We start from the raw sequence: 26,581 nt of genomic DNA on the forward strand, positions 1-26,581 counted from the left end.
TGAGACATGTTCTTTGTGTCCTTGCGGATTAGGAAGAGTCGAATGAGCGACTGCATTTCGGGCCCCTTCAGGGAGAACCCGAGGAGACCTTAAAGAACCCTAGCGCCAGCGGAAGCTGAGGTCCGACGAGTGGAACGGAAGTACCGAGTGCAAGTTAGGAGGAGCCGGAAGTTAAGGCGGGGAGGGGGTGGGGGTGGAGGGAAAAGCGAGCCAGAAGGTTCTGCGGCCGCTTCTAGTAGTTTCCAGGCGCTGCTGGGTGGCTGGAAGCAGGCGGCGCTTAGTTGGTTGCTGTGGTTGCTCCGGATCTGGTAACGAGGCGACTGGGGACCAGGCGGTACCGAGGTTGTTGCCGTGGCTGCTCGGGACCTGGTGACGGCGCGATTGGAAAGCCGATGGCCAAGTGGGGTGAGGGTGACCCACGCTGGATCGTGGAAGAGCGGGCGGACGCCACCAACGTCAACAACTGGCACTGGTGAGGGCTAGCGGGCCAGGCCACGGGAGCACTACGGCTGGGTCAGGGTTGCGGGGTCCATAGAACCCCGGCCCGGACAAAGCTGGGACCGAGGCAGCCCTGACCGGACCTGGGAGTGGGTGCTGCTTGTTGCCTGTGTCCGTAGCCTCATGCCTCTCCCGGCCGCCGTTTCAGTGTTTAGGGGCAACTTGCAGGGCAGTCCTCAGAGCAGGGATTTCAAAGAGCTGCAACCATTACTCCCTAGCTTCTGCCTCCAACCTGAGCAGAGAGGGATTTCCCACACGTGGTCGGAGGAGAGCGTGAGACTCAGACGGGGGCCCTGGATTGTGCTGGAGGTCGCTGTGCTCCCGGCTCAGGGGCCGGGAGAATGGCATTCCTGTTGTGCTACTTACGGGTGAAATGAAAAGTAGGAACCGCTGTTGGAGCCCGGAAGGCGGAGGTTTGGAACGTGGTCTCCAGGTGCTCAGAGCTCAGGGGCGGCGAAGACGCCCCGGCCTCGCCCCCGGAACTGGGAAGTTGCTGTGTTGTAACTCCGGGCATTGCCCCTGGTAGCCGGGCAAGCCTGGTTCTATAAGCACCCTTCAAAAGCCTGCTTTCCTTCACGAAATCTCCCAGAAGTAGTTTGCTGCTTTTTCAGCTCCGCTAAACTTTGTTTCTAACTGTTTTTATCCCTGTTTGTCCTTTGTTGCAGCTTTGGGCTGCTTTTCTCTACTAGTTAGCGAAATGCGAGGCAGAGTGGTTTTTCTTCTCTGTATCTCAGCCGGCCTCCTCTCCTAATCACAGAACCAGAGTGTTTGACCTAATTTTTGTTTGTTTTGAAGCCCTGCACTTACATTGTTTTCATGGCCATCTAGAGGGCACAAAATGTGTAGGGCGGTTATAGCACTACTTGAACTTGACGCATCAGAACACTGTGCTAATTGGGTCAGGATTGTTGGTTTACTCCTTCCAGGGCTTTTTGTGCATCGTGTGGCCCAGGCTGCGCTCCTGACTTCAACAGATGTGCACGGTTCCCCCTCGGTCGCAGGGCAGGAGGTTCATGTGTCAGATGCTGAGCCCTGCACCCTTCAGCTGATTTAGTTTGTAACCATTCTGTGGGGCAGTTGTCTTCATTGACAATATATAACTCCTTGCCTTCCTAAAACAGGGTGGCATGTTTGCGGGCATCCTGGAGTGGGACTGAGAGGGTTTTGTTCTTTTCAGCCCATTTGTCAGGCCTCCTTCAGCCTTGCATTCTCTTGAATAGAGCAAGCGGAGTCCTATTTGGCTTCTGGTCCAGAGCCCTGTTTCTGTTTTGCAGGACAGAGAGGGATGCTTCAAATTGGTCCACGGATAAACTGAAAACACTGTTCCTGGCAGTGCAAGTGCAGAATGAGGAAGGCAAGTGTGAGGTGACAGAAGTGAACAAGCTTGATGGAGAGGCATCCATTAACAATCGCAAAGGCAAACTGATCTTCTTTTATGAGTGGAGTGTCAAACTAAACTGGACAGGTAAGTCTGTGCTGGGCTGTCAGGAAGACAGTTAACTGCATTCTGCCTGATCTGTTAAGGAGCTGCGCAGAACAGTTTTCAGGGCTTACGAACTTTTCAAGGGAGGTGGTGCTGTTCTGGTGTCCTGTAGAAAGCAGTATTAGATGCTGAAAATCACTCTCGGACATTAAATGCATTTCCTCTCTGTGAGTCTCAGGGGTCACTACCAGTGAAGCAGCTGTGCCCTGTATTTTGGGGGCTTGGTCCGTGTGAGTACACATTAGGCGACTCCCTCAAACCAGCTGCTTCTGTCACTCAGATGATTTAAAAGTGGGGAGGGGGGATTTTTTGGTCTTGATCCTACATGCTATCTTCAGTGTGAACCTAACAGGTCAGACTACTGGGCTAATCAAGCTTCCACGTGACTAATGTGGGGCAGTCTTCTCCTCTATTTCACGTCTCTTCTGTGACATTAGCGAAGACTTGGGACCGTGCATATGCCCCCTTTCAGTCAGGAGGCTGAATTCTAAAAGGCCCTAAAGCTAAAGAAGTATGTATGGGCAAAGCATGAAATAAGCTTGTACTTCAGTCAGCATTTCCCCAATGAATGGTAATAAAGAAAAACAGAAAAGTAGATATATCAGGGTGTTTTTATTTTTAACTACTAGAGCATAGTACTTTAAAAGGAACAGTACTGTCATCTTGCCCCATCCTCTTTTCATAGATTGAGAAAATGGAGCCTAGTGAAGTGAAAATAAGTAATGTTTTGTTGGTTAATTTTGGAGTACAGTCAGTTCTGCTGTAGGGTGACACATGTAGTCCTAAAAGTCACTGCTCTATGCAGAATTGCTCAATGAAAGCCACAAGGCTCATTGGAAAAAGAGGGTTAGGCACACAACACCCAAGAGCTTCATCAGTGACACGTTTTTAAAAATTTAGGCACGTAAAAATTGCTAGCACAGTTTCAAACATGTTAAATGGTAAGAGCTACATAAATCACGCCTTACCTTGAAAAGGACCTGGAGTTTACTTGCGAAAGCAGGCCTCAGAGGAGCTGCGGCTGGTGGGTGCGTCAGTGAAGCGGCAGGTGGAGCGCCATCTGAAGTCAGAAGGGACTTTGTAACACCGGTTGTGGGTGGCGTGGCTTCTCACAGGCGTAGTGAACTGAGGTCACTGGCAAAGCAGTGTTTGAGATGTGTTTTGTGTATTCCTAAGAAGCTCAGTTCAACTGGGTGTGGTTTTTTATGGTCACCTAGTGTTTCTCATGGATATAAGCAAATGTGAAAATTCATGTTATGATCAAATGTCCCCTAAGTGGAACAAATTTGTATTTTCGAAATAAGCATTCTAGCCGAACTGACTGTATTGGCTGTTGACCCAAAGCCTTCCCTGGCAGAATTCATGCGGCTCTTGGTCCCACACCTTAATGACACTTGGTTTCAAAAAATTGGATAAGGGAAGGCATTTCTTCTGAGGGGGGAGGCTGGTTGCATCTGGTGTGTTGCGTTTTCTCGGAATAGAGAGGGTCAGTTCAGTTGTTCAGAAGAAGTGTAAGCAGAGCGGTAGTAAAGATTTGAGAGCTGACTCTTCTTTCCGAGGAGGAGACGTGACAGTGCGTTGCTTTTGACAGGTACCTCTAAGTCGGGAGTGCAGTACAAGGGGCACGTGGAAATCCCCAATTTGTCTGATGAAAACAGCGTGGATGAAGTAGAGGTTGGTGCTTCCTAAACTCCTGAGTCTTCCACATCCTCTTGTTCTCAAATGAGAAAAATGAGCTATTATTCAAAATTCAAGCCCAGGCTTGGGCCAAGCATTCAGCAGCCTAGTCTGCAGATGACTTTCTAGGTCAGTGGTGCCACTGGGAGCTGCCAGAGCAGTTGTGCGTATTTTGTCACTTTGCTTTAGCTAGTAATGTGGGTTCCAACATGAGCCCCCGTTGGCCTTGGCAGAGAGAACTTGAGAAGGAACACTCACGGGGATTGTACAAATACCCCACCTCTCACACGTTTCCTTCGGAAACGTCAATTACCTGATTGCGCAGCACCCACACTCCACAATGTAGGTACCCCTCATGTTATTTACTCCCTACTTCTGATCTTTCACTCAGATTAGTGTGAGCCTTGCCAAAGATGAGCCTGACACAAATCTCGTGGCCTTAATGAAAGAAGAAGGGGTGAAACTTCTCAGAGAAGCAATGGGAATTTACATCAGCACCCTCAAAACAGGTATCCCTTGAGTAGTTGCATATGCTTTGAGGCGACAGTGTTCCACCTGTCAGACTCTGGTTAAGGGGCTTGGCAGTCCTCTCTTTGGCACACGGGTAAAGATTTGGGGGGAGGGGACTGGCTTCATCTTGAAGTCAGTCTGTTAACTGAGTACGGGCAAGATCTCGAGATGCATTGTCTAATGTGTTGGTTTTTGAGCAATTGAAACGCGGCTGGTTCAGATAGAGATGTACTTTGAGTGTAAAATAAAGTGGATTTTGAAGACTTGGTACGAAAAAGAATGTAACATATCAAATCTTTTGATATTGATAATATATTGAAGTGATTGTTTGGGTATATTGAGTTAAATATATTACTGAAATTAATTTTACCTGTGTAACTTTTTTATCTGGCTACTGGAAAACTAAAATATATTTGAGGCTGGCGTTATGTTTCTGTGGGACAGCACTGATCTAAAGACTTAGCGTCCCCAGACTGACTACTTACTTGGGCACTGTCCTGGAGTACCTTTGATATGCATTCTCCAGGGACATTTAGAGGGTGATTAGAATACTAACCAGCTCAGCTCCCCTAGAATCCCAGTTCTGCCAGTATGTTTTGATCTGGTGGAGTGCATGTAACGAGCATCAGAGGGAACCAGCATAGAGGTGGGAACCGTTGTTCTGATGCCACAACTAGTTGTTAGCTCTTCTACAGCAGTAAGGCCACGTGGAGAATGGGTCCTAAACATGCATCCTTGGGTATCTTCCCCACTCGGAAGTTGTTGGAAGTGCGACTACATTCATTGGCTACCATCCATAATAGACTTCACATACATTTAACAAGTTGTAATGCTTCCAGCTGAGTTGGGTTTAAAATAATCCCAATGAGCATACCGCATTGTGTAGCACCCACTCAGATACCTATCTGGCATGGACCAAAGATAATGTAAAGTAGATACCCTTTCCTAGTCATTACTTCATTCTGGGTTAAGATGGCCATATTAGTTAAGCTGCCTGAAGCCCCGAATCTCAACTACTATAACAAATAACTTCCAAGAGCTGGGATTTCTGTCTTTCCAGAGTTCACGCAGGGCATGATCTTGCCCACACTGAATGGAGAGTCAGTAGACGCAACCGCTCGGCCAGCACTGAAAACTGAGGAGCGCAAGGTAAACAGTCGTCCCACGTGGTGTGGTGGGAGGCTGTCTGGAACGGGAGTCTAGACACTGCCTCCTCCTTAATTCCAGCTCTTTCTCTCAGACCCTAATCTCTAAGCCACAGCTTTTTAGAGCCCACAGTATGTAGTTGTCTGTCAACCCATCTTTCACCTGGTTTTTATTTATAACCTTTGCTAGAGCAAATAGAAGTCATTAGGGACTTCAAAATCTCTTGGTAGCCTTTTACACAAGTTATGTTGAGAACACAGGGTGGTCTTCACCCATATACATCTTAAGTATTATTTCTAACTGGGGTGTTGGCGTTTCATACTCTGATATTAGCAGTATCTTCAAGGCGTTGGGTTAGATCGCTAGCTTCCCCTGTCAGGAAATTGATCAATTTCACCCCACTTGCAGGGTGAGCAAATTACTTTTTCTGGAAAAGAACTTGCATAGTTCAGAGTCAGCACTGAGTTTTCAGACCTAATGACCTTTGTCAGCACAGTGAAGGACATTTCGGAGATGGGGATGCCGTTGGGGTGGTTGTTTCTGGCTATTTAAGCATAGAAATTCTGTTTGAGAATCACACAGTGCTCTTCAGAAACGACTCATGAGTCGATGTAACATGTCCTTTGGCTGATCGATTCTTAAAACAGTATCAGTCTTCCCTGACCTAACGTAGTTGTTTTCAGTGGGAATTGAGAATTTTTTGGAAAAGTTTCCCTTGTGACTGAAACACCCATACACACAAAATTCTCTCCAACCCCCTAGAGTAATTAGCCGTGAAGTGAAAAAGTTTGTGAGAATAAATGGCAGGTTTGTCCCTGAAGCCATGTTAATTGAGATTTCACTATTCCTCTAAACTGACAGTTTTCACTGTGACTTTCACAGGCTAAATCTGCTCCTTCCAAAGCCCAGGCCACACCTGTTGGTGTCAAAATCCCCACCTGTAAGATCACCCTTAGAGACACCTTCCTCACGTCACCAGAGGAGCTCTATCGAGTGTTGACCACCCAAGAGGTAAATATAATCTGCCCTTTGGCCTCATGGCACGTGCCGTTCCAGGTGACTTGCGTTGTGGACACATCCGCTCCACATGCAGCGGATGTACTGATGGGTAGAACCCTGAGGCTTTCCTCAAACAGGCAGAGGCCAAGGAACCCTCTTCGGTTCAGCCCACTCCTCAAAGGGTATTTGCCCTCTTTTTTTCTCACCTATATTTGTCATCTAAGTGGGATCCATGGGAATCATTCTTTTTAGAAAATGGGGCTCAAGTGATGTTATGGATTCCAATTCGCTCAAGGCAAAGCATGGTCTATAGTGGGAACAGAATAGAACCTGAACCTGGTCATCAGACAAGGTGGTATCTTTGGAATGAGAGCTGAGGTGTGCAGGTCTCAGTTGCCATTTGTCCCTGGGTCCCCCTGAAAGCCATGCAGCTCCTCCCTACCACTTTTTTTTTTTTCTCTCTGCAGCTGGTTCAGGCCTTTACCCATGCTCCTGCAGTGTTAGAAGCAGACAAAGGTGGGAAGTTTCACTTGGTGGATGGCAACGTCACTGGGGAATTCACTGACCTGGTGAGTACCTGCCAACCCCAGGTCCAGGACGCAGCCTCTGCCTGGTCAGAAAAGGAACATTTCTCCTTTTTTCCAGCTCTGGGTGTAATTTAAGGTTTTCATCTCTGATTAGTAGCACCTCATTTTGTTTTGTTTTTCAAAAGAATGCTGCCATTTGAATTCTCTTTCCTGGGATTTTTTTCCTTAGTGGATTTAAAACTAGTTCAACGTAGAAGAACTAATGGAAGAAAGGTTGTGTATATTGGTGGTTTATGGCTTTCCATTTGCTGCACTGAAATTTCACCTGGGCACAGTTGACCAGGCCCAGCTTAGGAGCAAGAGAAGATATTAGGAACTATTGTAATATCACTGCAGAAACTACCTGCTCTGTGGCCCACTTTTCCCTCATAAGTGGTATAATTGCACAGATGATAGATTTTGTATGAAAGGCAGATAGTTAAATCTAGCTAGGCTTGGGTACATTGATCTGTAGCAGCCATTTTCTTTTTCATTTTATTTATTGATTTGGAGAGAGAGAGAAGCATCAGTTTGTTGTTCCACTTATTTATGCATTCACTGATTGCTCCTTGTAGGTGCCCTGACCGGTATACTGGGGCGATGCTCCAACCAAGGTACCCGGCCAGGACCTATAGCAGCTATTTTCAACCATGTGCCACAAGAATTTTTAAAACATGCAGTACCTATTTTGTCAAGCCACTGACCTCTTTTTCCCTTAGACTGTCAAATTTTGAAAATGACAATAGCCATCTGATTGAATAAAAGTTATATCCTTTTTTTTTTTTTTTTTTGTCAAATTGGCAAAAAAATACATTTTTTGGTGTGCCGCAGAATTTTAGTAATTAACGTGTGCCGTGAGGTAAAAAAAGGTTGAAAATCGCTGATCTAATGTTATTTTAGGTCCCCGAGAAACATATTGTGATGAAGTGGAGGTTTAAAACTTGGCCGGAAGGTAAGCAACCATACTTGTCTATTGCCATTAAGCCCAGAATTTTGCCCTTAGTCTCAAACCCTAGATCTGAAACCTCTCTCCCCTCTGCCTTTCCTCAGGGCACTTTGCCACCATCACCTTGACCTTCGTTGACAAGAACGGAGAGACAGAACTGTGCATGGAAGGCCGAGGCATCCCTGCCCCTGAGGAGGAGAGGACACGGCAGGGTTGGCAGCGCTACTACTTTGAGGGCATCAAACAGACCTTCGGCTACGGTGCCCGCTTACTTTAGGGCCAGCAGCGGGAGCTTCAGCCAGCTCTCTCCTGACCGAGGCTTGACTCACAGGATTGCACCATCCCAACCACTAACTTGGGGCCAGGGCCCTTTCCTCCACGTATACCTTGGGTTTGTGCATGTTTTCTGCTGGGTGGGATTAGAGGGCGATTTCTCTTTTATGTGTACATATGCTAAATAAACATAATTTAAAAAACGTGCATTATCTGGAGTCTGCGTTGATTGGATGGTTGTTACTAAGAGTTCTTGTAGAGGTTTTGAATTTTTTTAAAAAACCGGAAGGTTGGAATAAGGCCTTGACTCCATTCTGGAGAAATGTATGTAATTAAGAGGCATGAGGGGAACCTGCCTATCACCAAGCATACTGCAGACTGGCTAAAAGGTGCTGTTCCCCTCGCTGAGGGAAAAGTGAAGGAGGATTGGTGCTCTGGAATAAACGGTGCTAACAAACGTCACTGGTGGAGGTGGCATCCTGGGCTTTCCACTCTCCATGGCCTTTTAACCTCTTAGAAGAATAGGTGATCACCAGGTGCTGATTGGAGATATGGAAAGAGATTCCCACCCTGTGGCCGAGAGATGTAAGCTTTGGGTTAACAGCTTCTGTTTATTGAGCAGTTACTATGTACCAGACATTACACTCCTTGTGTTAGTTCGTTTAACCTCGTAAGTGCCCTGTGAAGTAGATACTATGTTTTATAAGAACCCAAGCCTTGGAGTTCTTAAGTAAAATATCCAAGACCCAACTGATAACTGGCAGAGCTGGGACTTGGAAGAAGGGCTGTAACCGCAGAGCCAGTGCTCAAGATGAAGCCGTTACATCCAAGTCTGCGTGGAGCAGCTCTCCTGCCCCAGCCGCTCACCCCCTGACAACGTACACCTGTGCAGTCCCTCCCCAGGCAGCACGGGGAAGTGGTTGGCGCAGGGTTTAACAGAGGGCAGACAGATAACTGTAATCAATAAGAAAATAAACTACTCTGTCTACTGCCTTGTCATTGGGTTCATTTCCACAGAGAAGCTGCTGAATTCCTAACATGAGAAGCATCCCTCCTGGAGTAGGAAATTCCAGGCCTCAGTACTCCCGAAGGAGGAAGAAATGAATGTCCTTGTCAGAGTATTTTTAAATTCCATGTTCCATTAACCAAACAGTGGGCACTGACGAAGTGCTGGGGATATGTTCTGGGGGCACTCACACCGCCATGGTGCAGGAAAGGTAACTGCCTGGACAGGGAGAGTCACTCCCCAGACAAGCCCTGCGCTGGTGTCCCAAGCCCTGGGGTGGCTGAGTCAGTGACTGCTAGTCCAGACACCACCTCCTGCAGCTACAGCTATTTTCCTCCTGCTATTTTTTGCCTGTTTTATTAGGTGGCTGGCCTGCGGGCTGATTCTACCAAAATGACTTGGCCAAAACATTGTAGTTAAGCTGCAAAGAAGCACTTACCAGGATCATTTAGATCCGCAAAAGCTACCTTTGTCTTGAGTTCTTCAAATAAGTGCCTGACTGAACTAAGTTGCACCTAACTCGGTATTATATCTGCTTCATGGGGGTCCAAAAAGACCGCTTTTTGATAACAAGCCTGGACTGACTCTGGCCAGTGTAGTCCAGTTGGCTGGTTGCAGGTTTGGTTCCCAGTTTGGGTGTGTATGGAAGGCAGCCAGTTAATGCTTCCCTTTTGCATTGATGTTTGCCTTTCTCCCTCTAAAAGCAATTTTTAAAAAAGCCTGGACTCGAGCTTAAATTAACAGGCCCCTCCTAACACAGACTGCACTCCTAATAGAGACCAGTGACAAAAAAAGGAGCCCTTTTACACCTGATTGGAGTTACCAATTTCAGAAAATAGTATTTATAAGAAGTCCTGAGGTAGAGTTTACTAACACCTTAAAAAAAACCAAAGCACCAAGCCAAGTGTCTGCCATGTGACATACTCAGTAACAGGTCACATCCCAGCACTGATGGCTGCTCCAACAATTACCACTGTCATTTGACAGCAGTTAGCCATCTGAGTCTCCAAGACAGAATGATGTAATTAAAACTGTGGACTTGGTTGGACTTCAGTTTGAATTGTAAATATGCCATTTCCTAATAAATGGGACGAATTTCCTCATCTGTATAATGGGTATACCAGATGCTTTATGAGAGCATTCGAGGTGATGGGTGCATCAATGCTGGCAACTGGAGGCATTCAGTAAATGGTACCTGCTACTTCTGTACTCATTAGTCCCAGTGTTTTCCCTGGAGCAAGAATTAGTATTTTGAAAAGGTCCTTAATTGGCCAAGTTGCAAATCCTAGACCAAGAAGTCTCACTTATGAACCACCTACTAAATGCAGAAAGTGGGACCCCATCTCTAGAGATTTTTACTCAGTGGGTATAGCCCGTGAACTTGCATTTTAGTTATTTAAAAAATATAGCCTTGCTCACTTTTTAAAAAAATTATTGATTTTAGAGAAAGAGGAAAGGGGAGGGGGAAAGAAACATCGACCGGTTGCCTCCCATATGCACCCAACTGCGAACTGAACCTGAAACTTAGCCATGTGTCCTGGGTGGGAATTGAACCCGCAACCTTCTGGTGGTAGGCAGGGCAATGCTCCAGCCAACTAAGCCATGCGGCCAGAGCATGAACTTGCATTTTAATAAATACCTCAGCTGATTTTGCTGAGTTTGTAAGTGCCTCAGCATGTTAAGAAAATCTAATTGTAATGGAGGAGCCAAAGAGACACATTTGGGTCCCTTTTGTGAATAATGCGATAAAGGATCTGAAGCAGCCTATCTTCTGGGAGACAAGGGAAGTCAGTAGGATCTGACACGGTTTGTACTGCTGGTTGTTTTAAAGTCTAGTAAGAATTCAATTTGACCAGTCTTAGCTACACCAGGACCCTATATGAGGTTAACCAGAGGGGGAAATTGAGCAGAACCACCTTGGTGGCTGAAGCAGCTCAGTTGGAAAAAGTAGCAGTGGTTATAAGTGATGTGTGGTTGCGGGTGGCTTCTGGTGTTTGGGACAGGAATAACAGCAAGTCACACCAGTGATGAGACTGACACTGGACCAGTGCAGGGGGAGGGGCCTCTGATTTCACGGCCCCTCCTGGCTCTGATACTAGCTGCTCGGAAACGCCCCTTCACAGGTGCTGTGCGCCCTCCATCACTTGCTCCCCACACACAGGTGTTCCCTAAACCTGTAGCTACCTGCCCAGTGTCCCTTTCTCCTGCGTAGAGTAGGAACCATTTTATAGCTGACCTACTTTCCTGCCCCTTCAAGGCTCCAGTTAGCCCCTGTTTCTTAGTTTCTCTGTGGCCTGACATGGTAGCAATTTAGCATGTCACCAAGATTATAGATTAAAAATGGGACGGGCCAAATACTGTTTGGGTAATAAACAACCATGAGGTGTAGATTAAATTTAGGTAGCATGTGTGTCAAGATAAAGTTATATTAGAAAGGAGGGGAGCCCTGGCTAGGTAGGGCAGTTGGTTAGTGTCATCCCAATACGCCAAGGTTGTGGGTTCGAGCCCCATCAGGGCATGTACAAGAACCAACCAATGAATGCATAAAGTGTAAGTGGCACAACAAATCGATGTTTCTCTTTCTCTCTCTCCCCCTTCCTCTCTCTGTCTCTAAAAAAGTCAACAAATTAAAAAAATAAAAAAAGGGAGGGGAATTTACAGTTCTCTGTGGAAAATACTCTGGAATGTCTCTTACTTTTTAAAAATATCTGCTAAAAAATAATTAAAGCATGTCCATGTTAATTGTGTTGAATTCCACAGATGAGAGTGTGAACTTTGGCTTCCATCTGGTGACGTGAGTAGTTTTAGATTGTGGTCCAGGACCTGACTAATAAACTTACCTCTAGGTGTCAGGTGTGATGCTAATCAGAAACATGTGGCTCTCTGGGCTTCTCCAAGTGGCTGCGCAAAACACACCTTGCCTCATTCTACTTCTTTTTTAAAGAAAAGAATTTATTTACTTATTTTTAGAGAGGGGAAGGGACAGAGAAAGAGAGGGAGAGAAACATGGATCAGTCACCTCTTGTGCGCACCCTGTCCAGGGACTGAACCCACAACCTAGGCATGTGCCCTGACCAGGAATCGAACTGGTGACCTTTTGCTTTGCAGGATGACGCCCAATGAACTGAGCTACACCAGTCAAGGCTCATTCTTCCTTCTGTTTCGTTGATGTGTCTCCTTCCTTCCCCAAAGGCCAGGAGTGATCATGGAGTGTCTGGTAAGGATATCAACTAAGGCAGGGAACAGGTCCAACTCTGCCATTGTACAGGTATAGTCCTTGGGGCAACTCTGTGTTGGATCCCCCTGCAGTAAGTTACCTGGGGCCACTTCCTCCGGAGTAAATGCAATGTACCTCTTTGACCAAAAAGCTCAGAGTGACTGTGTCTCCCAGGCAGCCCTTTACAAGCGTGAGTATGTTCAAAGCTCTGCACCCAGGAGCTCTGTCTGCCCAGCTGGCTGAGGCGGTCACAATCACCACCTGTGGGAGCTGGGAGCTCGGCTTGGGCTGGAAGCAAAGGCTCCCCACCCAGCCCTGCACTGCTGGGCCCCAATTTCTTCATCAGAACTGGAAAATAAAGTGCTTTGTTGCTGAGGATCGCAGAGGCAGCTGTCCAGAGGCTAGGACTGAAATCCCCTACCTGTGGAGGAGGCTTTTGTGAACAGGGACTGCTGGACTTCAGCATTTCAACCCTGTAGAAGGCAAGGAAGTGGGGGTTGGGGATGAGGAGAGGCAGGAAGACTCCCAAGTTGTGCTAGGAGAGCGGACCCTGCGCATCTCTCCCCCATGCTGAGCTCAGTGCATTCAGTGACATGGCCACGGGAGCCCGAAATGGGCCACTGGGAACATTTACACCAGACACTGCCCAGATGCTACACTTGGGGCTTCCCTGTCCCAGAGATCTCATTTACTGGCGCACCACAGGAGCATGACACATTCCTGAGCTGATTCTGAGTACTCCCCCAAGCCTGGCCGCTGTGACACGCTGCCACTCACCCAACTTGGGGCCCTGCCCTCTCCCAGCCCTGCACATACCGGTAACCTGGACAGAACAGAGGTGGACTGGACAAAGGAAGGGACTGAACTCGGCGATCCTTTCCCCGCCTGGAGCCTGCCTTGGCTCAACCACCTTTGCCTGTCTGCCCACTGATAGCCTTCAGCCCCAGACCGAAGCGGTGTCCACTGAGAGGCAGTGCCAAACCAAGCCGAGGGTGTAAGCCTTTTGCTCGGTGGCTCCCAGCAGGCGGTGGGCGAGAGGACTAGGGGCAGCCACTCAGTGATAACGGAGGTCTGGGTGCCCAAGGCGGACAAAGGGCTGGGGGCAGCTCCTGGGGGCCAGGCTGTGTGTGGGGAGCCTGAGAGCCTGGCTTCCACCTGTGTGCAGACCCAGGGCAGGAGCGCCCAGCTCAAGGGAGCGGCAGGAGCAGGAGTAGCCAGGCAGAGAGAGCGCCTCCTGGCAGGCAGGACAGGGAGGCCCCCACAGACAGACTCCCACTGTGCCCCCTGGGCCTTGGAGCTGAGCTCCTGCCCCACACTCTGGGCCCTGTGCACCCTTCAACCTTCTCTCCAATGCAGCCCGACACTTGGGTGCTGACCTGCCTGGGTTCACAGGCAGAGGGGCCTGCAAGGGAAGTTCCCCAGCCCAGCAGCCCCGTCCTTAGTACTCCTTGGCCTCCCGCAGCTGGGCCAGGTACTCTTCCTCTGGAGGGTTGTCAACGCAGGCCTGGCCATTGTTGGGGGGCCGCACAGCGTGGTAGCGGCTCCAGTCCCCCTTACACAGGATCCAGGGCTGCCTGTCCACCTTGAAGTGCAGCTCAGGTGAGAAGTCCGTGCTGATGAGGTCAGGGGCACCAGCACCCTTGCCTCGGGTCAGCAGCCGGCCGCCCGCGTCATAGCAGCAGTGCTGGGCGGCCAGTGTGCTGCTGTCCTTGGACAGCAGGGAGCGCAGGCAGAAGCGTGCCGTGGGCTGGTACACGTCCAGACGCTCTCCCGGGCCACTGGCGTCCTTCCACTGGAAGCTGCGGCCCTGGTGCTCGTCCAGCAGGCTCACGGCCTTGAACACAGCCTCCAGCGGGTATATGCATGGGCAGCTGGGCAGGTCCTGCAGCACCTGGCTCAGGTACTTGGCTAGGAAGTCGCTCTTGCAGTTCAGCCACTTCTCACAGCTGTCCACACCTGCAGAGGGCAGGGAAGTGGGGACATCGGGTCAGCCCCTTGGTGCGGTGTGCTGGGGGCTGATTAAGGGCCAAAGTGTGGAGAGGAGGCCAGAGCCCCAGTGGGTGCAAAGGTGTGGCCTAGGAGGGCCTTAGGGGCAGAAGGGGAAGGACCCACACCAGAGCTGGGGGCAGTCCAACCTGGCCTCCTCTGCTGACAGATGGGCTCCCACACAACACCCAGGCAACCTGAAGCAAGAGGCCATGGTTTAAAACAGATGCTGGCCGAGGACTGGAGAAGGGGCCTAGATGCCCTCTGCTCTGCCAGCTGTTGTTCCTTTAGATGCTAGGCGGTGGGGAGGATCCTGGGGAAGGAGCTGGGTGGTTGGGGCAAGAGAGCAGTTTTAACCAACTGGTAAGAAAGTGTTTCCATACAGGGTGCGGGTCCCCCTGGCTGGTTTGGCTCAGTGGATTGAGCGTCGGCCTGCGAGCTAAGTGTCGCTGGTTCGATCTTCCAGTCAGGGCACATCAGAGAAGGAAAACTCTGACTCCAAAAAACCTCCGCTGCCTTGCGGCATACCTCTTCAGGGGAAAGGCTAAGGGAGTAAACCCCGACAGAAAATCCGGAGCCGGAGTCCCTAAGGCGGTTTGACGTTGTAGTCAACACCGGCAACTCCTGCGGCGCACCTGAAGCCAAGCTGTATTGACTCCGTCTTTCCCTTGGATCCTTCAGCTGCGAAGAGGGGGGGTGTCTGCTGCATGGGCAACAGCAGACCCTCCATATCACCCTGCCCAGGCTCTGTAGCTTCAGCTTCACTGGAGAGGACACTCCAGCGTCATCGTAAGATGTCGATTCAACACGGGAGGAGACAGATACCGTGTCACTCCCGAGTCGGACTGCACAGCCATTCTCGGCGGTGCAGATAGACTCTTAAGAAGCTACACCATCGTCTCTCGAGACGGACGGCTGCCGACGACAGGGTGCGGGCCAAAGTAGGGTTCCAGTTGTTTGTATGGAAAAAATACAATAATTAAGAAATAATGATACAAGAATAAACTGTGTTTCATGTACTCACAACTGGAAGCCTACTTTGGCCCTGCCCTGTATTTTACCCATTGGCCCATTCTTGTTCTTAACTCTGCCTCTCAGGCCATATGACCTTGGGTGAGTCACTCTGCCACTCTGGGCCCGCAGTGGCCTCCTCTGTCTATGCTGCACGCCCCCCGCCCCAATCTCTCTACCTCGAGAAAAGTGGCTTCTGACGCCTGACACACAGAACAAATTGCTCCTTCCTGTGGTCCAGACTCCTGGGCACACTTCTCAGTGCAGTGCGCAAGCTGGTCATGTGGCTCCCCTGTAAGGCCTGAGCTCCTTGAGGACAGGTACCAGGCCATGGTCCTCTGGGAATCCCCTCCCCCAGCACTGTGCCAGCTGCACAGGGAGCCTCTCTGGCGTTGAACAGGGGCCTCATCTGCAAGGGAGGCTGCGGGCAGCCTCGGGCTCCTTTTGAGATGCAGCTGAGAGCTTGGCCTGCTCCAAGCTGCTGGAGGGAGCAGCCCCGGAGGTGTGGCCCCGAGGGTGACCCAGGAGTGGAAGCCAAAATGTCCCCTTCCCACCCTGCTGCCATGATGATTTTCACACTCTGTGGCTGCCAGCAAGACCCTCCCAGCAGGCATACCAGGCTGGGGAGGCCAATGGGCCCTTGCTGGGGAGGCTCACCTTCCGGCTGGAGGATGTACTCTCTGCCTCAATGCATGGAAACGAGATTCCTGCCTCTGCAATGATGCTCCACCCTCCCAAGGGAGGTTCTCCCCCACACCACCAGGCCTAGGCCACCACTGACCTGGGCCGAGCACGTCTGTAGCGTTGTAGATCAGGGGATGCCACTCCTCACTGGGGAAGCCCAAGGGCTCCTCGGCCTTGGCACCTTTGGAAAGAGAGGAGGCCAGGCTGGTGGTACCCCAGGGCACCTCTGTGCTCCCGATGGGGAAGCCCAGCCCTCACTAGGCTCTTGGTGCCCACAGCATCTGGGACGGACCAGGGATGAAGCAGGACCACCATGTGTGTGAGCTTCCTGCATCACCTCTCCCAGGTCTACCCCGGTACAAGGCTCACAGGCCCTCCTTCCCAGGGGACCAAGCCCAGTGTCTAAGGCATTCCCTGCGCAGAGTTGTGGCTCGTCTCACCGGGACAGGGGGGCAGGTCACAGGCATGGGACATGGTGGCAGTGCAGGCATAGCCGCAGGGCCGAGTCCTCTGCTGGCTGCTGCTGCTGCAGCTCATACTGCAAGGAGACCAGGGGCTCCACTCCTCTTGAAGCTCATAATCTGGGTCAAGGCAGGGAGCCAGGGGTGAGTGGGCACAGCCCCCAGGGTGCACTCGAGAAAACGAGCAAAAGGCACCCTTTGCTAAGGAGGATGCAGCACGTGCCTGGGCTCCGGTAGCCATGGACGGAGGAGGGGCTGGATTTCAGCCCTCTCTGTTCAGTGAGCACCGTGCAAACGCAGGAGGTGGCCCCACGGAGACAGCACAACCCCCAGACACACACTCTATGTCAGCACAGCAATGAAGAGGAAAAGATACTTGGGCTGGAGGCCACTGTCGCTGTGACCTTGAGCATTGGCCATGTGACCTCTTGAGCAAGTCCCTCGCCATCTTTGAGCTATAGCTTTTATGTCAATCAAAACCCAGGGTAACAATACTGCCCTGTCCCTGGGGATATTAAAGACTGTCCCTGCTGCCCGTGAGAGGAACGCAGTCCTAGCGAGAGACCTGAAATGCACCGGGACTGCACCCTCTAACTGTGCAGGGCCTGAGACCCAGGGCCCTCTGTGGGACCCCCAGACTAACGGCACAGCTGGCACTCCTCACGTCTCAGGAGGCCCAAGCAGGCTGGTACCAATAGTTTAAGGATAACCGATGGAAGAAAAGCTGAAAGTTATGAAAATTCTGCCTGTTAGTTTATATTATTGTGGTAAGTTGTGAAAAGCCTGCTATGACATAGTCTTAATCATAGCCACCTCCATCCAATGGCAGAGCACCACAGCCCTGGGGTGAATGCGTGAAATGGTCTGCACCCAGGGAAACCCTGAGCTGCAATATGCAGAAATAAGAATGGCTGGCATGGGGGGCTGTCAGGCTTTAGGTGAAAGTTTCCGAATAGACTATATTACATTTTTTTTCTAATAAAAATAACCAATATAGTGTTTACTGTATCAACTGACTTAATACCCTCTACACCCAATCCTATGTAGTGAGGGTTCTGCCATTCTCAATATTATAGAAGGCAGGAAACTGAAGCACAGAGAGGTTAAGTAACTTGCCTAATGTCGCTCAGCTGGTAAGTGACAGAATCAGAATTCAAACCCACACAGTCTGAAAATGAGGTCAATTGTGAATGATGGGATTTATAATATTTTCCAATTTATTGGAAACTGATAGCTATGAATATCTATAACGTTAAAAATGTCTGTTTTGCTTAGGGGCTCTCAGGGCTGTTGTGATGGTCTAATGGAGACAAAACCTTTGCAAGCTATGGGTGATGTTACTGTTTAGCTGATGATGGTGTTTGCACAGGCCTAAGCTCCTGGTCCCCTTGCTGCCCCTGGCCAGGAAGCTCTCAGCCTTCTCTCCACCCCCACTTCCGCTCTGGACCTCGAGGGGCAGCAGCCAGGGATGCCAAGGTGGGGGTACTCACCGTAACTGTCCAGCTCCTTGAAGTCCCAGTCCCTGGGGGCCAGCCAGCCTCGCTCCCAGCCGCCTGCGGCTCCACTGAACCCAGGCTTCTCCTGGTCATCATCTTCCTTGTCACTGCTCTCCTGGTCCTCGCTGTCGTGGTACTCTGAAGGGTAGTCCTCCTCCTCCTCGCTGTACTCTGAAGGGTAGTCCTCCTCTTCTTCCTCCTTGTCCCCTGGGACTCTGCCCTTGAGGCTGGACCCCACCTCCTCACCCTCCATGTAGCCCCAGAAGAGGGGCCAGAAGAGCTCCCTGGCAGGCTGCCAGCTGGGGGCACCCTGGGGCCAGCGACTGCGTGGCTCAGCCAACAGGTCCATCTCTACCTGGGCCCGGGGGTCCTGCACCACCTCGATGGTCGCCTGCAGGGAGACAGACTCTGGGCCAGTCAGTGAGGAAGGGCTCAGAACTGGACACCAGGGAGAGGGAAGGTGACGAGGGCAGGAGCAGTGGGGGAGAGGCCTGACCGTCCTGGCCTCCCAGGGCACTTGGGTCACAGCTGAAGACCTGGCTGTGTATCGGAGTCCCCTGCAGATTCTTGACTCCCCAGCCCATCCCGAGACCTACCTAGATTTAACTGGTCTTAGGTGGGGCCAGGCATGCTGGCTCTAACGCGTGCCAGGGTAGAGACCCATTTGTGTAAGAGAAGCCGACTTGGAATTCTGGCTCCACCAGCCTGGAGGCTGCACAGCCTCAGGGGCCACTGACAGCCAGGAGCCTCCACTTCCTCATTACAGAACCAGAAAATAACAGCCAAGACAGCCGATCCCCTCCCACTGACCCCGGGGGCAAAGCGGGGGAGGGGGGGGGCTCTCTTTCACCACACCATGGAGGAGAAATAAGTAATATGAAATAATTGACTTACAAGTGAACTTTAAAAACATCATTTGAGGTTATTATAAATGAATCTGAGATCACTAAACAAAATTTTGGGGGGAAAAAAAACAGCAAAATAGAAAGAAGCGAGTGAACACTGCCCGTGTTCCATCACTGCCAGATAACATTTTGGAGGTTGACTTTCCAGGTTTTACACAGACACATGCATGCACACATGGACATACACATATGCTTTTAACGGTGTTATGTTCTACGCTTTTCTCTTCTGGTGAAAGTGGTTTGTCCGATAGATGCTATACAAAAATGCAGAACGATTACCACTAGGATTCAGGACTGGCAGTGGAGCATGAAAACTGGAATGCCACCGCCCCCCACCCCCCTGAGCAACCCTTCATGGGACGGCAGTAAAGGGTTGGGCCTGGGCGGGGATCGGACCTCCAGGCTTGTCCATTAGGCCTCCCCCCAGATTTCCGGAATCCACTGCAGCTCAGAAAGCATTCTCCACTCCTTTGGTGCTCATGGCATCGTGGCCGGGTTGGTGCTGTTTGTCCCTTGCGATGGACTGGGAGCCCCATGAGTTGCTCACAGTCTGCAGCTTGAAAGAGGAGGAGCAGGTGCTCCCCACCTAGAACTCCACAGGGCCAGCACGGGGAGGCCCTTCTCCCCCGCCACATAGCACCTGTGCCCTACACAGAATACGGGACAGGACGCCTGATCTCAGAGTAAGCCATTGAGCCCAGCGCCTCTCCAGCTGGTCGCTGGGTGCATGGCTCTTCTGTAGCTCTCACCTGGATATTGGGGTTCGGGGTACTCAAGTCTGTGTTGGCCAGTCCTGGCAGCTTCTGCAGCTCCAGCAGCAAGGGCGTGTCCCCCTGGGTCCCAGCAGGGGCTGCCTTTTCCAGGGACAGAGGTGTGTGTGGCCCCACCTGGAAGCGGGTTCCTGGGAACGGTGGGGTCTCCTCCTCCTCCCCAAGAGACCTGGGATCTGGGGAGGCTGAGACCTAAGCGGGGAGAAGGGGAGGGAGAGGTGATGGAGATCAGGGCTCGTCCCATGTGGACCCAAAAAAGGCTGGTGACTTCAAGGAGCCCTGGAGTCTGACTGGATCACAAACCCAACCTGGGACTATATATCCAAACGTGACTGCTTTAAGGCCTCCGAGGGTGAGTGAGGTGTTTCCACAAAGCCTTTTGACAAGTGGTGTCAACGTGAAGCATGAGATAAGGGTTAAAATCAGGTTTCTACACAGTCAACCTCCTCATTTTACCAAGGAAGAAACTGAGGCACGCCCTTCGTCTGTCTGCAGCCTCTGGTGCACAGGGACGGGCAAGCCCGAGGCAGCAGGGGTTCAGATCCATACAGCCTTCCTGGTGGATCCTGGCTCCCCTGCCTTCTGGCCAGGTGGTTAAGCAGTGTTTCTCCTCTGGGGACATTTGGCAATGTCTGGAGACATCTGTGATTGTCACAGCTGAAGAGGGATGCTCTTGGCAACTAGGAGGTAGAGGCCAAAGATCCCACAATGCATTGGACAGCCCTTGCAACAAGAATTATCGAACCCAGAATGTCAACAGTGCTGCAGTTAAGAAGCCCTGCTCTAGAGTCAGGCTGCCTGAGTCTGAATCCTGGCAGTGGCTGGCATTGACCTGAGGGACCCTGGCAGGGGACATAACCTCTGTGAGTGTCCTTATCTATAAAATGGAAACAGTGATGGGAAAGAGCTGAAATCCCGCAGGTGCTGAGAACGTTCAAGTCCAGCTGTCCCTGGTGCCCAGTTGGACCAGACGAGCAAAGGCCATAGAAAGCCCTGGCTGAATATCTCAGCGACACCTGCCTCTCGTGGAGCCTCCCATCTGTGCAACAGCCCAGGAGGCTCCTGGGTGTGGACAGGGGAGGAGTGGCGGGGCACAGAGACAAGGATTCAAGGGCAAGTGGTTCCTTTGGAAGGTGATCTGATCCCGAGACACCATGGTTGGGTGGTGTGGGGGTCAAGGTGGGGGTGAGGTGGGGAGAGACCCAGGCAGGCAGCTAATAAAGAATGCTCCATCAGGCCAGCGACCAAAGTGGGTAACTGGAGCTCAATCCCACTGGGCACCTCAGTTATCCCACCAGAAGAGGAGGAGCTGGCGACCTACCTACCCACTCTGCCAGTCATTGCTTGTGGGCTGCTGGGGTTGGGGGAGAGGGTTTGATCTGCAGGCAGGTACGCCAGGCTCACCAGTACAGCTCAGATCAGTCCCCAAGGCCAGTGAACACCTCAAGCAACGGGACACTGGCTGTATCTTCCCACTTTCCTTTTGTAAAAGCAAAAATCCTCTTGGATTTTTTTTTTTTTTTCATTAGCAAGAACAGGTACTAATGTGAGTCTTCTATAAAAGTGAAGTGGCATAATGTGAGCTTTTGAAAAGTGGGGCATGCCTGTACTGAGATAGCTCTCCACCGTGTTCTCTGTCGTACGCACACATACACAACACGCCTGCGTGTGCCCTCCCCAGGCTTGGCCAGCAGCCCAGACCCATGTGTTTCCAGTTAACACAAGAGCCCTCATACCCACAACCCACCCCCTGCATGCACCAGCCAGCCTGCTAACCTGCTTCAGCCCCTAGCAGGTCCCCCATGTTCCCATCTCCTCTCTGCCTCGGGGTCAGGAGCTTGTTCTGGATAACAAAATCTAGCTGCCAGATGCTGCCCAGCACCTGCCCTTCCTGCAGCCCGGTCCCATCCACACAGAGCCAGGCTGCTGCTCACACGGTCACTGTGGCATCCCAGGAGGTGCTGGGGACTCAGCATTCAACAGTGATTGCCTCTCCAGCCAGGCTAGAGGACCGCAGGCAGAAGGAGGGGCCTGGACTTCACGCTCCTCCTCGCTAGTGTGGATGGGTCTGACCCAGCCCACCTTGGCACCCAGTGGAGACCTCAAAGCTCCTCACTGTAAAAAGAGTGCTCCCGACAGACCATAGCCTCCAAGCACCAGGCTGGTTCAGACAGACCACAGCCTCCAAGCACCAGGCTGGTTCAGGCCGTGTGACCCATGCCCAGGGCCCTGCGCCTCGTTTAAGGCTCCGCTGTCGCATTCTGCAGAGCCCCACAAGCTATGCGGCAGGTCCCACTGAGCACCCTAAGGTATTGGCGCCAGCCCCACTTTGGGAAGGTACTAGCGTCATCCCCACTGTAGAGATGAGTCAAGGATCAGAGAGGTGAAGGAATGTGTTAGGGGTCACAGAGGGGGCCTGGCAGACGGGATTAAAGGCAGGTGGTCTGCCTGGACTCAGTGCTCTTAACCCTTGTGCTTTGCCAACTCCAGGCAGGGCCTGCACCTTCTGGTTCACTGCCTGCCACTCTGGGGTGGTGAGCGTGTTGAATGAACAAAACACCAGAACAGGATGTTCTGCTTTTCACATCCATCTTTCTCTTTGATCCTCATAACAACCTAGTGAGGTGCCAAGGGGAGGAACGAGATTAGGAGACTGAGAGGCAGTGGGGCTGGGGACTTGCCTGGGAGCACGAGCAGCCTGCCCGGTCCTGTCCTTCCCGCTCTCCCTCAACCAGCTTTCCAGTGATTCTGAGCTCTTAAGAGCAAGAAGAATGGTCAGAGGGAGAACAGTGGTCACAGTCAAGGGCTGCAGGAAAGGCTGAGAGGCAAGGCCATAGGCCTGGCACCATGCAGACCTGGGTTCCAGTTCCCCTTCTCACACTCACTGATTGGACTAGAAAGACCCCTGCCAAAGAAAGCCAATCTTCAGGAAAATACCTGCTTCTTGGTATATTTCGTTCACGAGACTAATGATTTCAAGACTTTTCAAGGGATTCGATGAACAGGCTGGAGCATGATATGCAAAGATAGACCATAACATCCCTGGTGTAGTCTTGAAATGACAGACCTGGCTCCCAATCCCAGTTAGGTTTAACATCTCTGCACTTCAATTTCCTTATCTGGAAAATGGGAATAATGCCCAAGTCACAATGGTGTGATAAGGAAATAACATCATGTGAAGGCCCAGGGAATGTTCACTCCTCCTCAGTCATCCTATACCTTTAGATCTGGGGAGTTTAAGTTCTTCGGTTTGTTCATAACGGTCTCTCTGGGTTGGCCAGTGATTTCTGACACACCACCCAAGGCCCTTAGAATAGCAGTCTGCAGTCTCTCAACCATTCCTTAGCTAACATCTTCGATGTGTAACAGCTTTAACACACATCACACAGATGCGTGGAACAATGTTTGGGCTGGATGGGACCATGAAGATGACTTAGCCCCTCATTTTGAATGTCAGGAAATCATCCAAGGTGAGTCACACACGTTATTGACCCCCCTGCGACCAGAACCCCAAGCCCTGGGCTCCAAGCTCTGCTTTTTTTTTTTTTTGTCCTCCATGTCACCAATTTGCTTTAACATGTTGTTGAGCCCTGACTGGTGTGGCTCAGCTGGTTGGACTTCGTCCTCTAAAGTAAAGGGCCGCTGGTTTGGTTCTGGTCAAGGCATATGCCTGGATTGTGGGTACTGTCCCCAGATGGGAGTGTGCGAGAGGCAACTGATAGATGTTTCTCCTGCACTTTGATGCTTCTCTCCCTCTCTTTCTTTCTATCTCCCTTCCCTTCTCTCTAAAAATAAATAAATACATCTTTTTAAAAACTGTTGTTGAGGACTCAGCCAGGCCCTGCTGGGGCTGGGGATATGACTTTGGCTCTGAAATAACTCATCCTCTAGGCTGGTCTTGGGGAAAAATCTGGCAAACGTACTGAAAATAATTACAGTACAAAGCTGTAAGTACTAACATAGGAAGGATTTATACCAAACAAGTAGAAAAAACTTCCAGTTTCATTAATTTTATGACCACTGTCATCTCCAATTAGGAGAGGGGACTGGTCAGAGGCTGTTCAGTTGCTGAGGACTGTCTACAGCAATGGTTCCCAAGGGCTGGGTGTCCCTCTGGGAACATTTAGTGAAGCCTGGCTCTGTCTGGGAGGGGGTGCTACAGGCGTCTTGTAGGGAGAGAGGCCAGGGATGCTTCCAAACACCCTACAATGTGCAACAAGGAATTATATAATCTTAAGTGGCAGTAATGTGGAGGTTGAGAAACCCTAGTTTAAGGGATGTCCTTTCAACAGGGCAAAAAATTGGCTCTCAGGGAAAATAAAAAAAATCTTAGATGCTACAATGCTTTGTAATACTCCAAAGGGCCATAGCACATAAACAATATCTGTGTTAGTAAACATTCATGGTGGGGGGCTCTTGAAAATTGTCTAAAAGGCTCCTTGGGGTGGGGAGTAATGAAAAAAAGGTGGACAGACCCTGGTCCACACAGACCCCCTAAAGTGCAGCCTGGGGCCCTTTCGTCCCTTTGTCTCTGGAGGGCTCAGCAGCCCGGGCACTGAAAGCGTGTCCCAAGCTCGGCTCTCACTCAACCATCTCCTGCACCTTGTGCACCTGTCTGGGCCGCTCAGTGTCCTCATCTGGAAAACGGGAAGAACTGCTCTGACCTCCTCCAAGCACAGCTCAGCGCAGGAGAGCGGCCAGGACCCCCTACCACACAGGCCTGCTCCTGCATGCCTTGGAACAAGTCCAGCAGGTTTCATCCCCATGGGGATGAAGGTCCACTCCAGTCCAGGGAGGTACGGCCGGATTGTTGACCCCTGGTGACAGCAGGCACAGGTTTCCGAAGACTGGTTTCACACCACTCTAACGTCTCACTCCTGTCCTACACCCAACTGCAAGGCCCACTCAGAAAGTGCTCCTGAACGTCCTAGCGACCTCTTCTGCTTTTCCAAGTTCATAATAATATAAAGGTCCCTGACGGACTCCTCACACCCAGCAGGTTGGAGGACGCCACGTACTACCGCACCTTGTCTCAATTCCTGCTCAAAAGAACACAAATCTTTTGCAGATTTCATTTAAGAGGCTGCACCTTGACCGTCTGAACCTCAGCAAAGCAAGTCCGGACCGCCACTGGGCAAAGCGCCAGGCGCCGCTTCCTCTGCCACCCTCGCGCCCTCGGAGCGCGCACCTGGACAGAACGGCTGCAGAAGTGCGTTCGGGGCGCGGCGACGGGCCGTTCCTGGGTGTCCACGCTCCGCAGCACAGAAGTGAAGCTTTACCCCAGGCTTGTGCGCTACACAGCCTGGGGAGTGGGGGCTCCTGAGGGCCCACGCACTTGGCTCTCGCCCAGCCCAGCCCTTGCACCCGGTGGCCGCTGCTCCCGTCCCAGCCCTGCTACCCGCATGGCCAGAGCTGTTGGGCCAGGAGGGGGACCGAGCACGCGCAACCCCGCGCCCCGCCGCTCACCTCCGATGACCTCGCGTGGCTCCGAGGCCGGAGCCAGCGATCCCGCGGCTTCTTCATAGGGAGCCCCCGCCCCTCCGCTAGCAGCGCCGACAGCAGCACCACACCGAAGAGGAGCCCCGCTCTGCCGGGGAGTCGAGGCATCGTCTCCCTCCAAAGCTGCTCCGCCCGGCGCCTTCGCGCCTCCCGACCCGCTCCGGCGAGTTTATTGGGTCCCCGCCTCGCCTTCTTCAGGGGCGGGGAGCTCGGGGTTGGTGGCTCAGGCCTGGCTGCCGGGGCGCACGGGGCGGGAGCGCGCGCCGCGCCGCCCTCTCCTGCCTGAGCCCCGGGAGGGGCGCCTGCACTACTCTCGGGGTCAGTGCCCGGGATTGTTCCCCGCCCTCCCGGGAGGGTTGGTATCTCGGCGCTTCCTTTGATCTGGCTCCCTCCCCATCCTCTGTCCCCGCCGCTGTAGCTGTCGCGGAAGTGCGCCGGCAGACGCTCTCCAGGCCTGGCTAGGACTCCTGAGGGGTCGCCCTCCCCGCGGGCACTCCGACGGCGACGCCGGGGGCACCCTGACAACCAGGGCCTCGCGAGTGAGGGATGCGCTGCAGCCCAGCGTCGAACCCTTCAGATCTTGGGCAAATGCTTATTTATGATTCCAGGTAGGTTTGCTTGGGGAGGAAGACCTGGAAGTAACTCCCCCAGGCTCTCCCAGCTCCCCTGCTGGATGTGGAGGCCAGAGGAACACCTGCCACTCTGCACCTAGTTTTCTCAAGGTGTTCTCAGAACACTGCAAAAACCAGGTTGAGACCTAGGCCACTCCTAGGCCTTTTTGGGATATTGATTTTAAGTGTTTATGGGGGGGGGGGCGGGTAGAGAGAGAGAGATAGATCGATCCTCCCCCTTTCCCACCCAAGACATTAAGACAGAAAAATTTGTTTTAGGAAGGAGATCTTAGGATGCTGCCTTAGCCTAATTTAAGTATGGTAAATACTTAAATCTGTGGCTCTGTGTGGGGAGGGTTCAGAAAAGGGACAATGCCCTCTGCCTGCCTTTCTGGGAAAAAGCTGTCCCCCAGCTCTCGCCCGGATGCCAGCCACTTCAGGTCCTCCCTGTATGCTGCTGGTGCCTTTCAAGCTGCTACCCAGGTGCTGGAGCTCAGAGGGAGTGAGTCTGATTAAGCCCGGAGGAGCTGCTTGGGACTCAAGAAGTTTCTTCCACCAACTCAATCCCTGCCAGTTTTTTGTTTTTATTTTTTAATTAAAAAAATTGATTTTAGAAAAAGAGAAATGGCAATTTATTTTTCCACACACTTATGCATTCATTGGTTGATTCTTGTATGTGCCTTGACCAGGGATTGAACCCCCAACATTGGTATGTCTGGGTGACACTCTAACCAACTGAGCTACCAGGCTAAGGCTCCCTGCCAGTTTTTGCAGCCAGAAGTTATGGGGACTTATCTTCCTGACGTGGAACCCTGGGCTGGGAGGCTTGGTGTGGGG

At 51.5% G+C, this 26,581-nt stretch overlaps 2 protein-coding genes and 1 long non-coding RNA gene across 4 annotated transcripts; 2 read left to right on the forward strand and 1 right to left on the reverse strand.

The window, feature by feature from the left end:
* The first annotated feature begins 166 nt into the window (after positions 1–166).
* On the forward strand, positions 167–8,305 carry AHSA1 (activator of HSP90 ATPase activity 1). Of its 2 annotated transcripts, XM_090271237.1 has the most exons (9): positions 168–472; positions 1,773–1,963; positions 3,573–3,655; positions 4,050–4,167; positions 5,229–5,317; positions 6,197–6,325; positions 6,781–6,882; positions 7,780–7,831; positions 7,930–8,305. In XM_090271237.1, exons 1-9 carry the CDS (start codon positions 393–395, stop codon positions 8,100–8,102), a joined length of 1,017 nt encoding a protein of 338 aa, XP_090127363.1. In that variant the 5' UTR covers positions 168–392; the 3' UTR covers positions 8,103–8,305. The 2 variants fall into 2 exon arrangements, with proteins under 2 accessions (XP_090127364.1, XP_090127363.1); XM_090271238.1 differs by lacking the exons at positions 3,573–3,655; positions 4,050–4,167 and having other exon boundaries at positions 167–472.
* A 5,124-nt stretch (positions 8,306–13,429) lies between these two features.
* On the reverse strand, positions 13,430–25,369 carry ISM2 (isthmin 2). The gene is made up of 5 exons (XM_090272103.1): positions 25,101–25,369; positions 19,614–19,826; positions 17,954–18,350; positions 16,100–16,183; positions 13,430–14,277 (listed from the first exon to the last, which is right to left on the reverse strand). Exons 1-5 carry the CDS (start codon positions 25,239–25,241, stop codon positions 13,760–13,762), a joined length of 1,353 nt encoding a protein of 450 aa, XP_090128229.1. The 5' UTR covers positions 25,242–25,369; the 3' UTR covers positions 13,430–13,759.
* Positions 25,121–26,310, forward strand: LOC150017104 (uncharacterized). Its single transcript, XR_016510094.1, has 3 exons — positions 25,121–25,451; positions 25,552–25,741; positions 26,147–26,310. It is a non-coding gene; the product is annotated as an uncharacterized LOC150017104 (long non-coding RNA).
* Positions 26,311–26,581: the final 271 nt, after the last annotated feature.

This window comes from Furipterus horrens, unplaced genomic scaffold, assembly GCF_987537825.1.
Source record: "Furipterus horrens unplaced genomic scaffold, mFurHor1.1.pri manual_scaffold_3, whole genome shotgun sequence".
Classification (NCBI taxonomy): domain Eukaryota; kingdom Metazoa; phylum Chordata; class Mammalia; order Chiroptera; family Furipteridae; genus Furipterus; species Furipterus horrens.

Excerpts from the sequence above, each read along its gene's own strand:
- AHSA1 (XM_090271237.1), top strand. The coding sequence starts at position 393 with ATGGCCAAGTGGGGTGAGGGTGACCCACGCTGGATCGTGGAAGAGCGG. Across the intron at positions 3,656-4,049 it reads ACAGCGTGGATGAAGTAGAG|ATTAGTGTGAGCCTTGCCAA; the intron begins GTTGGTGCTTCC and ends TCTTTCACTCAG. Across the intron at positions 6,326-6,780 it reads GAGTGTTGACCACCCAAGAG|CTGGTTCAGGCCTTTACCCA; the intron begins GTAAATATAATC and ends TTCTCTCTGCAG.
- ISM2 (XM_090272103.1), bottom strand. The coding sequence starts at position 25,241 with ATGCCTCGACTCCCCGGCAGAGCGGGGCTCCTCTTCGGTGTGGTGCTG. Across the intron at positions 18,351-19,613 it reads CCCCGAACCCCAATATCCAG|GCGACCATCGAGGTGGTGCA; the intron begins GTGAGAGCTACA and ends GTCTCCCTGCAG. Across the intron at positions 14,278-16,099 it reads TACAGACGTGCTCGGCCCAG|GTGTGGACAGCTGTGAGAAG; the intron begins GTCAGTGGTGGC and ends TGCCCTCTGCAG.